The sequence below is a fragment of the Cetorhinus maximus genome, chromosome 20, assembly GCF_964194155.1.
Source record: "Cetorhinus maximus chromosome 20, sCetMax3.hap1.1, whole genome shotgun sequence".
Taxonomy (NCBI): domain Eukaryota; kingdom Metazoa; phylum Chordata; class Chondrichthyes; order Lamniformes; family Cetorhinidae; genus Cetorhinus; species Cetorhinus maximus.
Genome location: NC_135898.1, coordinates 31,506,613 through 31,523,593, shown reverse-complemented (window position 1 = coordinate 31,523,593; position 16,981 = coordinate 31,506,613). Strand labels below are relative to the sequence as shown.

Genomic DNA, 16,981 nt, shown 5'->3' with positions numbered 1-16,981 from the left:
TTGGGGGGGGAGATGATGGCATCGTGGTAATGTCACTATCATGACAGCTGGTAGAATTTGAATTCAATCTGTAGAAAGCTGGTCTCAGTAATGGTGACCATGAAACTATCAATTGTTGTAAAACTCATCTGATTCACTAATGCTGGCCTTGCCAGTGACACCCACATTCCATGAAAGAATAAAAAGTTCGCTCTTTTTCCTCTGTCCCAGATTTATAATATTCTTCTTATTGTTATGGACCAAGATAGGAGTGTGGAGTTAATTCCAGCCCCACTTCTCCACAGGCCATAATAGTTTAAATGCTTAATTCACCCACAAAACTAGCCAATTGTTTACCTTTGATATTGCTTTCCCAGCACAAAATGACTAACCCAGGCTTCTTTCAGTGAACACAAAAAAATTGACTGTAAAACAAATTACTTTTTAAAAAACAGGTTAATAAACCGGTTAACATACAAGTTATAGTTTAGAAATGTAACAATTTCCTTTTTTAAAAACAGATATTCGAAACCCCCCCCCCCCCACCCAAACACAAAACAGGACAAAACAAACGGTCCCTTGCAAAGGCCGGGGTATGGGAAAGTTTCTTTAAAAAAAGAATAATATTTGAAGAGATCTCGATGTTGTTGATCTAACAGAATTCTGGTCATAATAGACCTGGAAGTTCTTTCAGACAGATTTTTTTGGTGAAACTGTCCTTGATGACTCTTATTTATCACAATTTTGCAGACTTTCAAAAAATAGTTATCCTGATGAGACATTTGAGGAAAGCTTAACACAAAAGGTGGGGCCAAGGGAGAGAAATAGAGAGTCTTTTCTTGCAGCTTGCTTCTAAGGCATACCCACATACACTCGCTTGAGAGTTTTAGAGACTCAGGTGTTCAAAGAATACTTCTCTCATGCCAGGTGTTTTCAACCAATCAACAAGAGTCTTTAGCTGGCAAGAACAGTTTTTTGTTGACTTAGATGTACAAAGTATCTCTTTCCTCAGCAGGTGTTCCCCGCTGGACATCCATCTTTATCCATGGTTTCTTGAAGAATGGCATATTCACAGCCTCAAATTAGAAAATAGGAGCAGGAGTAGGCCATTCGGCCCTTTGAGCCTGCTCTGCCATTCATTATGATCATGGCTGATCAATTAATATTGTAAACTTTTAAAAAAGCTCGGGACAGAGAATGTCCAAAATTGGATACCTTTCAAATTTTCCAAAAATGGGTTCCTCACATCATTTATTGTATCCCAAAGAGCTAGTCATCTAAGCTGATAGTTTTTGCTTGCTATTCTTCCCACAATTCTTGGTTATACGTTCAACCACCACCCTTAATTATTTTAAAGTGTTTCAGTTAGTTGTCACTTGGCCTTTTTAAAAAAAAATAAATTCTTTGCCCTACTCTTTTCTTAGTTATTCTCCTGAAAGAGAGACTTTAATACAAGTGATACCAAAGAGAATATTGGCAGCCTGAAATTGTGAAGTATTTCATTCCCTGATACTTGGATCCCTACAAGCATCAGTTGTTATAAAGATCAAAAATAGCTAATAGGAACAATCTAAAGGATTTGCACCTGTGGAACATTATGTGACAGGGCATCTTAAAAACACACCTTCTGAACCAAGAAAGGAGAAAAAAAAAAACTTGTATAAACTGCTTTTAAAAAATGACAGAGCATTTAAAATGCCTTTAAACAAAATACAGGTAATCCTTAAGCAACAGGATATGGAACCAGACCGAGCTGCCAGTTCACCTGACAAAACCCAAAATGGTAAAACAAAAATCTCCTTTCCATGTTTAGCTTTAAGAGTAAAATGTAAAAGTTTAGCCAGAAGTAGGAAAGATCAGAGTAATCCAGCAGCCAGGAAACAGGAACTCTCTCAGAAGAACGTACATGCAAAAAAATGACCAAATAGCTGTTTTTGTAGCAATGGATTGCTGCAGTTTCAAAGATGTCACCCTTCCGAAGAGATACTAAACCCATAGGGCGGATGCAAAATACCCTATAGTATCATTTGGAGAGTAGGGAAGTGTCCTGGTCAACATTCATCCACCAATCACTGCTATCAAATCCAAATATCTGGTCACATAACTCATCCTAGTTTGTGGAACTTGCTGTGTGCAGATTAACTGCTGTTTCCCTAGTTACCCAGTGACCACACTTCAAAAGCACTTTATTGGCTGTGGAACACCAACTTATTATGGATGGCATGAGGGCATGAATCATGAAAAAGTTCCTTCTTTAATTCTCCTACATTTACCATATCAGAATTACCTTGTATTTAAAATAAAACCTCTCCATTATGAATGGAAACTTATGCTAGGTCATGTGGGAAAACCAGTCTAAAAAAAAGAGTAGGAATGAAACAGTTGAAGGTTCTGTCACCGATGATGGGGCAGGAGACTGAAGAGTATGGCGGGGAAAGGGGTGATGTGCAGAAATGCTCAAAACACTACCGCCAGTGTGTTAATTGTATAAATTCAGGTTATGTGTATACAGATCGGGGGTGGACACTCATTAGATAATTACTTATGCACATATAAAAAGACACACTTATTGATACTGGTGCAGGGTTGTAGAGTTAGGAACTCTACATTTGTAATGTTTCACTTTTCAAATAAATCTGAAACGGAGTAAAGATTGACTTCTGGTTATCTCCTTCACTAACTGGCAGTCCGAAGTTCCGAAGTTTAACATGGTATCAGAGAATAGTTGCCTGAATGTGAACATTAAAGTTTCCGACATGCCATCTTTTTAAAAAAGAATTAGGTGGGTCTTATGGCTGTTAGATTTCTTTTAAAGCACATTTTGTCCCTTTTCGCTCTTCTGACTCTCCAAAGGCTCAGGTCACCGGATTAAGTTCTGCAGGTAGAAGCCAGCATTTAGTAACTCATCCAAACAGCCATTTTTCATTGGTGCACCTAGACAATGGTGGTATAACCAAGCTATTCAGAGGGTTCGATACCATCATCACCGAACAGTTATATGCACATTTTCCAGTGAGGTAGGTGGGTTGCACTAGCTAATCATCGGGAGAGACAACCTAATTGGTTTAGTTTTCATTAGCCCATGAGTACAAAAACCAACAAGAGTGTTATTGAATCAAACCTAGGACCTTTTGGATAACCAAGTCATATTCAGTTACTCAGCTTGCAAATATGCAATATTAAGTTACAGTATAGAATTCTTTAGGTTTTATGCATTTTTACACTTCCAATTAGGCTTTTTAGCTACAGGTCCCATAGAAATACAAGGTAATTCATTTGGTAGCCCCACCTCTGATCTGAGTTTCCTATGAGGATGGCTCCTTGCTGCAGGTACAGGACTGCAGAATTACTGCCCCAGCAAAGACATGAATGAAAATGATCAAAGTTGTAAACCACAGAAAGCCCAGTTAATTGCAATTTTTCAGGAGTTCATTAAATATAGCCATTAGAAATGTTTACTTACACCTCCATATACTTGGTATTGAATCCAGTTTACATAATCAGTCCTGATGTCTATGAGATCTTGTACTTCATGGATATAGAATTTGTCATACTGAATTATCTGTCCAGCTTTCTCATTTACCTGCATTAATAAGTTGTAACAATGCAGAAATAGAATTTCAAGAACATTGACTTTAAAATGAGTTTAGACAACCATTACTGTGCACACAGAATCAAATGTCAAGAATTTGTATATGTAATTTGGCACAAACTCACCCTATGCAGAATTGCCAAAACCTCCAGGGCGGTTTTCAGAAAATTATTCCATGTCCTTCGCTCAGAGTTAGCCATTCCAACCTTGGTTAGTTTCAGGAGAAATACTACAACATCCTTATAAAGTTCCACAACCTTCTGAAAGAACGCAGGTTCAAACGTAGCCCACCAATTTTCTACAGTTAATGATTCGGGATTTGTAAATGGTTTTGCAATACAAAGTAAAATGTGTACTATACCAGTTTTTTAAGCTCAAAAGTATGAATTTTCAAGCTCCCATATACATTAATTCTGAAAGGGTGCAATAGAAATAGTAAAATCCCAAAATATATTTTAAATAATAGGCTGTTACTATTTTTTATTATGTAATTTTAAGGCATAATATGCAATGGTTTAGGTCAGGAATATGCTGCAATGAAGAGAAGTATAGAACTAGTGGACAGGGTGCTACAAGTACATATAACTGGGTCTTAGAGTGTAGTTGTCAACAGAACACATTTGTGAGGTTAAAGATTTTGGAATTTTTAAACCAGCATTTTCAATTATTTTTGCTTAGATATACATCCATTTATCCAGCATTTTAGTTAAATAAAATCTAGCTTTTATAAATGACAATGAGTGTCACACTAATACAAATATTTGCTGAGTTGGCAATCACATCCATATTTCTACATGACCAATAGCTAAACTAGACTCCATACTTAAAGATAAAGCAAACATTTCCACAATAAATCATGTAATTCTTGTCCTAGATATTTAATTGTTTTTCAAGTACCAATAATTTTACTAAATATATTTACCAAGTACTTTCAGTGGCACTTTTTCAAGCTTCACAATAGCCATTCCAAACGGAATGGCTAATGTTACATAGTTGTTGACATCATTCATGGGGGGGCACTCCGGAAGAGTAACATAGATCCTCAAGGCCTCTACATCAGGTGGAGAATTTGAAAGTCTTGGGATCAAGTTTTTCTCCATACTAGCTGCTATCTAGAGACAAACCAAGAGATGCTGGTTAATAATCAGAAGCAACAAGATCTCTACCTGTTAGAATGCAAAGATCCAATTCTAAATCTATTTTAATTCCTCACTTCAAAGTTTACAGAAATCGGTCAGAGCAACAAGAGGAATCCATCAAAGGCTAAGTACAAAACTGAATAGAAAGGCTAAGATGCTGCAAATATTTATTGTGACCAAAGACAATTGCTATTTAACAAAATGCTTCTGCTTCATTAATTTAGAACAGCAATTCTTATCATGGTGGAATTTTTTTGCCCTGTTAAATTTTCCACACAAAAATCTCTCTGCTCCACTCCACTTCCCATCAAGTAATCTCTCATCGAAAGCCAGAAAATTAACGCTGTTGACAACAAATGCCAGTTAGATTTAGATGGACAAAAGATTATAGATTTATATATCCTTCGATATCTAATTAGAAACCTTACATCCGAGAGCAGTTCCAGGGTTAACCGGACATTGTTGGTCTGGACCCCATATCCGTTGCTAATAATATCCCTGGGGCAGTCTGGAATATACTGACACTCCCTCAATACCAATTACCAGCCTCCTTGGGCAATATTGCAAATGAACTATTGGCAGGAAATGCTTGTAAGCTCCCAACCACCTGCTCACACTGAATTTCTAAGCCCTCTCTGGCTCTTGGATATTGGGCTTCCTTTCCATCCACCACACAGAGATAGCCAGCCTGCATTGTCATCCAGCCTCCCTTACTGAGTCAGTTTAGTGGCCTGGTCCAGTTCCTCTCCACAGGGGTGCTGAAATGGTTTTGTCTTTTCTCATTCCATCTTCCACTTTGTTTTTGACCTTAACACTGTGTGCAATACTACAAAGACTGGTGCCAATATATTAAACTTATACCAACATGCACATTTCCTGTCAGCTTATTCCATAATTCAATTCTTACGTCGACATTGATTATGAAAACTGGCTCAGGGTGTTTTATTGCCTCTTCCCTCCCACCCCAGTGAAGATGCTGCAACACTGATTGGCTGGAGGAATATTTAAGGCATCGCAAGTTTACATAGGCATTGTTGTATATATTGTATGTATATAAAACATAACAGAAGTTCACATTTTTTAAACATATAAATAATGATATTTAGGAATTAAATATACAACTGAATGATACCTGCATCTGATCCGATAATTCCCCCATTCACTAAACTACGCCTTGACTCCACAGACAATGCTACTAGAAATTGACTTATTAAAGATCTAGGCCTGGAGTTTCTGTTAGGTTGCACTGTTTGTCAGTTCAGTTTGTCTGAAATCGGCCGACCCAGCGTAAAAGATTGATAAAGCTGTACCAGTTTATCATTCTAAAACATACTAAGGAATATCTTTCATGTTCAGTTTTTTTAAAGTTACATTCTAAAAGGCTGGCTCGTGGCAGATTTTACATTCATTGAAATACAAACAGGTTTCAGCAGAATCATTTATTGGGCAGATGGAAAACACACACCTTTTAAAACTAGTGTAATTTGCACCCGAATCTCTGACTGAGCCCAAAACGGAAACTGCTGGCCTTTATCTATAAAAACGTTACGTGTCACTAATTTTCAATCACATTTTGTACCAACTTTTTGCTAGTTCCCCATTTCCCCTTTTTTTTTTCTATATTAAATTTCACCAATTTGATGAAACAATTCACTCAAGTAACCCTTCAAATAAAAATCATGATTATTTTTTCCCTCAGTTGTTAAAATCTAACATCCAAAAGAATGTTATACACAAAATAAAAAAAGCTGAATTCTTTAAGAATAAAGTAGTAAAAACAAAAAATGCTGGAAACACCCAGGTCAGGCAGTATCGATGGAGAAAAAGCAGAGATAATGGGGAGAATATTTCCTATGATGGGCGGGCTGGGCGGGAACAGGCGCAGAGCCGATCGCTGCCCGCAATCGGCTCTGTGCCACCACTTTGCGCAGGCGGGCCAATTAAGGCCTGCCCAGCATAATGCGTGGCCAGTAGCGCTCAGTGCTACCTGTGCGAGCGGGGGAAGGAGGGAGAGTCGGGGCCTGCACTCTTTCGCACATGTGCGCAAAAGAGCGCAGCAATCTCCCTGAGGCACTGAGCTTCCTCAGGGAGATTGAATGGTTTATAAAACTTTTTAATAAGTCAAGTAAAAATTTGACTTAAACATATCACCTCATGTGACAGTGTCACATGAGCTGGGACGTGTTTGTGAAGTTTGGAAAATTTATTTATTTATTTAATAAAAGTTTCAGGAAACCTCATCCCGCCTGTGGATGAGATTTCCTGAAAAACGCAAAGGTCACTTGGGCTCTTCGCCTGCCCGCCAAACTTAAGGTTGGACGGGCAGTGTTAACTAGTTTAATTACTTTTTTAGTGGCCTTAATAGGCCGTTGACATTTTGGCGGGCGTGCAGCTACCTTCGGCGTGCGCCCGCCAAACGAAATATCCAGAAGATGTGCAATATCCAGAAGATGTGCAATGACGTCGGGACGAATGCCCGATGTCATCATGTGTCATTTTACGCGTCAGCTTGTCGGGTCCGTCCCCACATGCCGACCGGAAGATTCAGCCCAATGTTTCAGGTCCATGACCCTTCACCAGAGCAGCTGAATTCTGTATTTGTTTTAACACCTTCCTAAATTAATAAAGTAGAGAGGAGAGGGTTCAGGAAAGAGTAAATTCAAAAGCAGCAAGGAAGATGTGAAGAGCAGAGCTGTCGTTGAGTGTGGGTCAGGAAGGAATAATAAGGGTAGTGACTAAGGTGAGCTCAGTGAAAATTAAGAAGTCAAAACTAAAGGCTGAATGCCTATCTGAATGCATGAAGCATTTGCAAGTTAAACAAATTAATAGCACAAATAGAAATTAATAGGTTTGATCCAATAGCCATTAGAGGTGAGGCTGCAAAGTAACCAGGGTTGGAAACTAAATATTGCAGGATATTTAACTAGCAAGAACATAAGAAATAGGAGTAGTAGGCCACATGGCCCATGACTCCACTGTTTAATATAATCATAGCTAATCTTCTGCCGCAACTCTACTTTCCTGCCCATTCCCCATAGCCCTTGATTTCCAGACAGATCAAAAATATGTCCATCTCAGTCTTGAATATACTTAACAATGGGGCATCCACAACCCTCTTGAGTAGGGAATTCCAAAGATTCACAATCCTTTGGGTCAAAAATTTAGTGAACCTTCCATCTACATCCTCCAAAGCAAGTATATTCTTCCTTAAACATAGTGACCAAAACTGTACACAGTACTCCAGGTGTGATCTCAAAGCCCTGGGCACTTGTGGCACAACTTCTTTATTCTTGTACTCCAATCCCCTTGCAATAAAGGCCGTGTCATTTGCCTTCCTAATTGCTTGCTGTACCTGCATGCTAACTTTTTGTGTTGAATACACCCAAGTACCTCTGAACATCAACATTTAGAAACTTCTTGCCTTTTAAAAAATATTCTGTTTTGCTATTCTTCTGCCGAAGTAAATAACCTTACACTGCCCCACATTATACTCCATCCGTCACTTTGTTGTCCACTTATTTAATCTGTCTATATCTCTTTACAGCCTGTGTCCTCCTCACATTTCCTTACATTCCCACCTTTGTATCATCAGTAAACATTATTCTCAATCTTATTCTCTAAGTCATTTGGGGTGAAATGAGTGTCTTTATTGCAACAGTACTCCTTTGAATCCCATCCCAACCTTTCCTCTCTTCTCATTCCCATCCCTTCTTCCTATGCCATCCCCATCCCGCATTTCATACCTCCGATGCATTTGCTCTCTCATCCCCAATCCCAACCAGGGTAACTTTGTAGTTCAGCTGCCTTATCTTCCACTGTTTTCTTCCCTCACCAATGCGCCATACCCCTCTGCCACCGCTAATCATCTCTCCCTTGTTTTCTCCCCATCTTCCCAATTCCTCCAGCCAGGGTAATTGTGTTGTTGGGCTTCTCTTACCTTCTGCTGTACTTTCTCCACCAATCACCATTGCCACCCCTGCTGCTGTCAGCCACCACTGGCAGATGTGCATGCCTCACATGCTCCAGCCGACCTCATGTGAGAGCAACCACGCCAGAAAGCAGCAACCACTAACCTAAAGCTCCCAGAAAAGAAAGGCTCTTTTTTGAGGAGGGGCTGATAGGGGGTATCAAAGACCATGTGTTCACACAGAACTTTGAGCCCTGTTTCACATACTATCTGATCTCTCATACATCAGAAGAAGTTGAAATGTCTCCCACCTGCCGGGAAGGGGGATGGGGGAGTTACATTTTTTTCATTCGTTCATGGGATATGTGCGTCGCTGGCTAGGCCAGCATTTATTGCCCATTCTTCAGAGGGCACTTCTGGAGCCACATGTAGGCCAGACCAGACAGCAGGTTTCCTTCCCTAAAGGACATTAGTGAACCAGATGGGTTCTTATGACAATGGCAATGGTTTCATGGTCATCGGTAGACTTTTAATTCCTGATATTTATTGAATTCAAATTTCACCGTGTTGGGATTTGAACCCGGGTCCCCAGAGCATAACCCTGGGTCTCTGGATTACCAGTCCAGTGACAATATCACTATGCGACCGCCTCCCCTTAAGGAAGGCTCTGGCTTTTCTTGGCTACAAAAGGTTTGGTAGTGGCTGGGGAGCCAGATTTGAAGCCTGCCTGACATGTGGCTTTAGTGTGTTTGGCTAGATAGAAAGAGACAACAAAATTATTTGAAACAATAAAAAGAACAATGGGGCTGTTTTACAAAATCTGAATTTAGTTGCTCTGTGACCCTTCTAATTAATACAATACACATGCTCCTGTCTTTCACACGCCCCATGTGGGCCAGGTTCTGCCCACAAATCAACCCAATCAGAAAAGTGCATAAAGACATAAGCTGTATATTATGATTATAGATTGTAAATAGCTAAGTCCCTGGGTTGATCCATGTGGCACTCCACTAGTCACAGCCTGCCTATTAAACAATCCTCCATTCATATTACCTCCCACTTTATGAGCCCTTAACTTGTGCATTAACCTTTTGGTGGCACCTTCTAATGCCTTTTGGAAACCCAAGTATATTACATCTACTGGCTCCTCTCTGTCTGTCCTGAGTTACAGCCTCAAAAAAAAACTCAATATATTTGTCAAAGATAATTTCCCTTTTGTAAAACCATTGTCTGATCTACTACAATTTTCTAAGCACATTGGTAAGAATTCCTTACAAATAGATTTCAGCATTTCCCAGTGATTGATGTCAAACTAACTGGCCTTAAGTTCCCAGTTTTCTCTCTCCCTCCTTGAAAAATGGTGTCACGTTTGCTAGCTTCCAATCTGCTGGGGCTATTCCAGTGCCTCCACCATCTGAGCAGCTACCTCTTTTAGAACCTGAGAATATACACAAATAGGTCCTGCAGATTTGTTGGCTTTTAGTCCCTCAAGTTTCTCCAATACCTTTTCTCTGCTGATATTATGTTATGTTCCTCGCTCTTATTTATCTCTAGGATGCTCTCTATTGCTGGTATGTAATTTCTGTCTTCTACTGTGAAGACTGACAAAGTATTTGTTCAATGTCTCTGCCATTTCCTCATTTCCCAAGATCATTTCTCCACTTTCTGCCTCTAAGGGACCAACAGTTACTTCAGTTACTCTCCTCCTTATATAACTGTGAAAGCTCTTACAAATCTGTTTTTTACATTCCTGACTAGACTCTCGCATGAACTTTTCTCTTTTTATCAACTTTTTGGTGGCCTTTTGCTAGTTTCTAAAACACTCCCAATCCTCAAACATATAATTCTTTTCAATATTATAAGCCTATTCTTTAAATCTATTATCCTCAGCCTCCCTAGTGAGCTTTGGATGGATCTTTCTCACTGAATTTTTGTTTCTGAACTGAGTATCTTTTTGTTGAACATTTTGAATTACTTCTTTAAATGTTTCCCACTGTTTATTTATCACCATACCTTTTAGCCCATTTACTGAATTAACCTTAGCCAGCTCTCCCCTCATATCTATGTAGCTGGCTTCAAGTTTGAGACTGGAGTATGTCGCTTCCAAGCTTAATATGGAATGAATTTGTATTCTGAGCCCTTTTCCAAGAGGATCTTTTACTAATTAAACCTAGCTCATTGCACAATACATGGTCTAAAATAGCTTTATCCCTAGTTGTTTCCACAATCTATTGCTCCAGGGAACTGTCACAAAGCTCTCTTTCAATTCAAGTACTTCTTCCAATTTGATTTGTCCGTTTATATAAAGATTAAAGTCCCCCACAATTATTACATTAGTTTTGTTACAAGTTCCAATTATTTCTTTTAGAATTCAGCAGAGGACCAAGAAATTGATAAGCAAGGAAAAAAAGAGAATAAGAGAATCATAGAATGATTACAGCACAGGAGGAGGCCATTCAATCTGCCATGCCTTCATGACCTCAGGATGTCCCAAAACACTTTGTTACCATTTAAGTACGTTTGAAGTGATGTAATGTAGGAAATATGGCAGCCAATGTGGCAGCAAGCTCCCATATACAGCAACACATTAATGACCAGATGTTTTTGGCATGTTGGTTGAGGAATATATATTAGGCAGGGCATCGGGTATAACACCCCTGCTTCATGCAATCTTTTATGTCCGCCTGAGTAGGCGAACAGAACCTTGGCTTAACACCTCATCTGAAAGACAGCACCTCTGACAGTGCAACTTTTCCTCATACTGCACTGGAGCGTCAGTCTAGATTTGTGTGCTTTACTCCAGTTGTGGAACTTGAATTGCAGCCTTCTGATTTGGAGGACAGTGCTGCTAACTGAACCAAGCTCACAATGAATAAAGGCCAACATACAATTTTCCTTCCCAACTGTTTGCAGCACCTGCATATTAGCTTTGTGATTTGTTACAAGAATACCCAAAATCCTCTAAGCATCAATATTTTCAGGTGTCTCGCCTTTAAAAAAAATTCTGCTTTTCTATGGTTCCTGTCCAAGTAGATAGTTTCACATTTCGCTCCATCTGTCACTTTGCACAATCACTTAATTGGCTTATATCCTTTTGCAGCCTCTGCTTTTTTCCTTTCAGTTTATTTTAGCACCCGCATATCTTTAAAAAACTTGCTTATATTACACTTGGTCCTCTCATCCATGTTGATATAGATTAAAAATAGCTGAAACCAAAAAAAACTGATGCTTGTGTTCCACTAGTTACAACCAGCCAACCTGAAAAGGACCTGTTTATTTTTGCTGTGTTCTGTCCATTGACCCATCCTCAATCTATGCTAACACAATACCTTGGTCTCTGAGTCCTCATCTTGTGTGGCATAATAAAATATGGTGAGAAAATCCAAATATAATGCATTCATTGGCTCAATCTTATCTATCACCAGTTTTACCCTCAAAGTTGTCTAATTGATTTGTCAAATACAATTTCCTTTTCATAAGACAGTGTCAACTTTGTCTAATCATTATGATTTTCAAAATACTTTGCTACCATGTCCCTAACAACCGATTCCAATATTCTCTATATTATTGATGCTCGTCTAACTGGCTTACAGTTCCAAATAATTTATTTTACTGAATTTGTGAATTTTGTTGAGAAAAATAATAGATTTCAGGAGAAGATAAACTGATGAAACAGTAGATGCTTGTCAGAGTGATGTGATTAAGTCGAAACCAGGGACTGTTCTTTTTCAAAATATTGTAAGCCTCTTTTAATTTAATTGCTTACTTCTCTTACTAGCCATACTTAAACTATTTTTCCAGTGGAATTTTTATTCCTCAAAGGAATGCATATTCATTGAGAATTATGAATTATTTTTAAGAAATGTTTTCCCTCATTTATCTACCAACATTTCTTTTAATCTAATTTCCCAATCTACCTTAGCCAACTCACTCTTCATACCTTAATTGGCTTTAAATTAAGAATCCAGTTTCTAACTTAACCACATCACGTTCAAACTCAATATGAAATCTCATCATATTTCATCCACCAAGTGTCTCTGCCCATTTCACCGGTATATTTCCTCTTGATGTCTATCACCTTCTCATCACTTATACAGAATTTCCGAATGGTGCCATGTATACCCAAATCAATACCAACCCCTCATGGTACCACTGCACACTTTCCTCCAGTCTTAAAAACCATTCATTCCCTCAGTCAATATTGTATCCATGTTGCCACTGGCCCTTTAATCACATGGGCTTCAATTGTGCTAATAAACCTATGATGTGGTACTCTCAGATGCAACCACCCCCCCACACACCACCACTCCCCCGCCTTCCCTGTTAGACCAAAAAATTCAATCCAGTTAGTCAAATATGATTTGCTGTTAACTAATCTGTGTTGGGTGTCATTTGTTGATCCATATTTTTTCAAAGCGACAATTAGCTTTGTCTTGTATTACTGTATTTAAGTTTCCTCACCACTGGCATTAGCCTGCCTGGCCTGTAGTTTCCAGGTTTATCCCTCCGCTCTTTTTTTTTGGATTGCAATTCTCCAATTGTCTGACACCATTCCAATATCCAAGGAGCATTGGAAGATTCTGGCCAGAGCTACTGCTGTCTCCACCCTTATATCCCTCAACAATCTAGGATGCACCCCATCGAGATAGGGTGACTTTTCTACTTTGAGCACCACCAACCTTTTAAGTACCTCTGTATTTTTAATTCCATCCAATTTCTCTCCTACTTCCTCTATTACTATAGATTTCGCAGCACCTTAGTGAAAACAGATGCAAAGTGCAAAGTTCTCATTTAGTATCTTAGCCATGCTCTCTGCTTCCACTAGATCATCTTTTTGGGTCCCTAGCAGCCCCTTTCCTTTGACTAACCTGTTGCCACTTAGATTTTTGGACGCTCTTCTATGTTACTCACTAATCTATTTTCGCATCCCAAGAACAAATAGATAAAAAAAAACCTTTAAGTTTTGAAAACAAAAATTGCTGGAAAAACTCAGGTCTGACAGCATCTATGGAGATCTCCTGCCAGACCTGCTGAGCTTTTCCAGCAATTTTTGTTTCAGATTTCCAGCATCCGCAGTATTTTGCTTTTATCTTGAAGTTTTGAAGTTAGTTTCCAGAACTAAAAAGAGAGATCCTCAAAATTTCAGCCTACAGCTTTTTCACTGGTCAGTTCAGTTGAGAATATGGGCTCTGTTGAAAAGCCCCCAAGCCAAAATTGTTGCTTAAACAAGGCAATATGGATATGGTGAAGTTAAACACAAAATAATCTTCCTGCTCTCTTTCTTTAGATGCTGAGCTCAGTTAGGGTAAACACAACCTTCCTTCTGGGAATACCTCACTCAAAAATAATAGCCACAACACCCACAATGTTAAAAGCCAATTCAAACACAGTCTAGAATTGGGTATATTTAGTTTCAATAGCTCAAGAGTCGCACAAATGCATATTCTTAATTGGCTCTCCTTTCCACAACTCCTTTCAACCAGGGGAACAGAAGAGTTAGCCACAGGGTTCAACCATATAAGATATGCATTTATTAAACTAACAGGAACAGTTGGTCTACCCTCACTTCATGTTAAATGTCCCTCTACTGAGGAGTGCACCTTACCAAAACATAATGAAATGTATTGTCCATCAATTCCAAATGTCAAATCAACACCGAGGGGAAAAAAATGCTCTAACTTTCTCAAGGGAGGATCTCAACTAAACTGCTACCAGAATGTAAGGTTATATTCTATTAAATGCAGACACCTAAGCAGACAATACCTGTTGCGAAATCCGAGGATGGTCAGACTGTATGAGTCTGTGGAATAATAGTCTAGCTGCATTCATATCAATCCCGGAGAATTTGGAACTGGTTTTATAGTGATCATCATTACTGAAACGAAAATGCTATCAATTAGTTTAGATATGTCAGAGCGTTATGACATATATCCTGAAAAAAAAAAGCTCTGGCATTATACATCAAATCAATTTATTGCTTAGTAACCCATTGTTGACACAAAACGACATTGTATACAGCATTGTGATGAACCTAATGTATGAAACTCTCAAATTACTGGGGTTGAACTAATGTTAAACCAAATATTTGCTCTTATAAAAATAATTTCAGTATGCAAAACTGTTTCTGAAAGAGAAGAAAAGATCTCCAGTATTGAGGGGACAGGGATGTAATAGAACATGAAGCAGCTTTGCCTTTGGTTCTGTAGTGTTTCCTTTAAATAGTCACTAAGCACCCACAAAATAAATCAGCTACAGTCTGGTTATAACTTGCTAAGCTGCTGTGATCTGGCTGTCCAATCAGCCAATCACATTGAAGGATTTTCACAGACTCACAAAAAGGAAACAAAATTGCTTAATTTTAAAAATATGTCCAGCAAATTAAAGATTGGGACATACTCATAGGGTGATCGTAGAAGCCAAAATATTCCGAAAATTAACTAAAAAAGTATCTTAACCAATGTGCACCGTTAGCAGCATTCCACAATTGCAAAATTATTTGAATCAAGACAAGTTCTATTGTTCAAATTTTATTAATTACATCACAGTTAAAACCTGGCTTTTTGTTTTCCCTAAAGGACTTGGGCATCACACGCTAGGCCAACATTTTTATTGCCAATCTCTAATTGCCCTTGAGAAGGCGGTATTGAGCCACCGCCTTGAACAACTGTAGCCCATGTGTCTAGGTACACCCACAGGGCTGTTAGGGAGGGAGTTCCAAGGTTTTGACCCAGCGGCAGTGAAGGAATGGGGATATAGTTCCAAGTCAGGGTGGTTTGTTGCCTGGAGGGGAGCTTGCAGGTGGTGGTGTTCCCATGTGTCTATTGCCCTTGTCCTTCTAGGTGGTGGAGGTCATGGGTTTGGAAGGTGTTGTTGGAGCAGCCTTGGTGAGTTGCTGCAGTGCATCTTGAAGATAGTACATATTGCTGCCACTGTGCGTCAGTAGTGAAGGGGGTGGACGGGGTGCCAATCAAACGGGCTGCTTTGTCCTGGATGATGTCAAGTTTCTTGCGTGTTGTTGGAGCTGCACTCATCCAGGCAAGCGGAGAGTATTCCATCACACTTCTGGCTTGTGCCTTGTAGATGGTGGACAGGCTTTGGGGAGTCAGGAGAACTCCCACAGAATTCCCAGTTTCTGATCCGTTCCTGTAGCTACAGTATTTATATGGCTAGTCCAGTTCAGTTTCAGGTCAATGGTAGCCCCCAGGATGTTGATAGTGGGGGATTCAGAGATAGTAATGCCATTGAATATCAAGGGGAGATGGTTGGATTCTCTCGTGTTGGAGATGGTAATTTCCTAGCACTTGTGTGGCGTGAATGTTCCTCGCCACTTATCAGCCCAAGCCTGAATGTTGTCTAGGTCTTGTTGCAAATGGGCCCAGGCTGCTTCAGTATCTGAGGAGTTGCGAATGGTGCTGAATATTGTGCAATCATCAGTGAACATCCCCACTTCTGACCTTATGATGGAAGGAAGGTCATTGATGAAGTAGCTGAAATGGTTGGGCCTAGGACACTATCCTGAGGAGCTCCAGCAATGATGTCCTCTGACTCAGATGACTGACCTCCAACAACCACAACCATCTTCCTTTGCGCTAGATACGACTCCAACCAGTGGAAAGTTTCCCCCCCGCGATTCCCATTGACTCCAGCCTTGCTTGATCCTTGATGCCTCATTTGGTCAAATGCTGCCTTGACATCAAGGGCAGTCACTCTCACCCCATATGGAGTTCAGCTCTTTTGACCATGTTTGCTGTCATGAAATCAAGAGTTAAGCAGACCCGGCGGAACCCAAACTGAGCATACCCGGCGGAACCCAAACTGAGCATCGGTGAGCAGGTTTTTGTTGAGTCAGTGCAGGCTTGATAGCACTGTCGATATCACCGTCCATCACTTTACTGATGTAGGTTGAAGGGGCAGTAATTGGCTGGGTTGGAATTGTCCTGTTATTTGTGGACAGGGCATAATTGGACCTATTGCCAGGTAGATGCCAGTGTTGTAGCTGTACTGGAACAGCTTGGCTAAGGGTGCAGCTAGATCTGGAGCACAAGTCTTCAGTATTATAGCTGGAATGTAGTTAGGACCCATAGCCTTTGCAGTATCCAGTGCCTTCAGCCATTTCTTGTTATCACATGGAGTGAACTCAATAGGCTGAAGACTATCTACGATGCTGGGGACCTCAGAAGGAGGCCGAGGTGGATCATCCACTCGGTACTTCTGGCTGAAGAGTGCCTTGCCTTTTGCACTGTGTGCTGGGCTCCTCCATCATTGAGGATGGGGATATTTGTGCAGCCTCCCCCTCCAGTTAGGACTGTACAGGGTGTAACATTTTCTGGGGTTTCTAACAGCAATGTGGGAGCAGGAAAAGTT

At 39.9% G+C, this 16,981-nt stretch overlaps 1 protein-coding gene across 2 annotated transcripts in view; it reads right to left on the bottom strand.

Annotated features, from left to right (window-relative positions):
- herc4 (HECT and RLD domain containing E3 ubiquitin protein ligase 4) overlaps nucleotides 1–16,981 on the bottom strand; it is a 140,456-nt gene that overhangs the window by 44,354 nt on the left and 79,121 nt on the right. For both annotated transcript variants that reach the window (XM_078565854.1, XM_078565853.1), the window contains exons 12-15: nucleotides 14,381–14,492; nucleotides 4,494–4,683; nucleotides 3,697–3,869; nucleotides 3,443–3,562 (exon numbers count right to left, since the gene is read on the bottom strand). In XM_078565854.1, coding sequence (XP_078421980.1) covers nucleotides 3,443–3,562; nucleotides 3,697–3,869; nucleotides 4,494–4,683; nucleotides 14,381–14,492 — 595 coding nt within the window. The remainder of the gene's footprint in view (nucleotides 1–3,442; nucleotides 3,563–3,696; nucleotides 3,870–4,493; nucleotides 4,684–14,380; nucleotides 14,493–16,981) is intronic.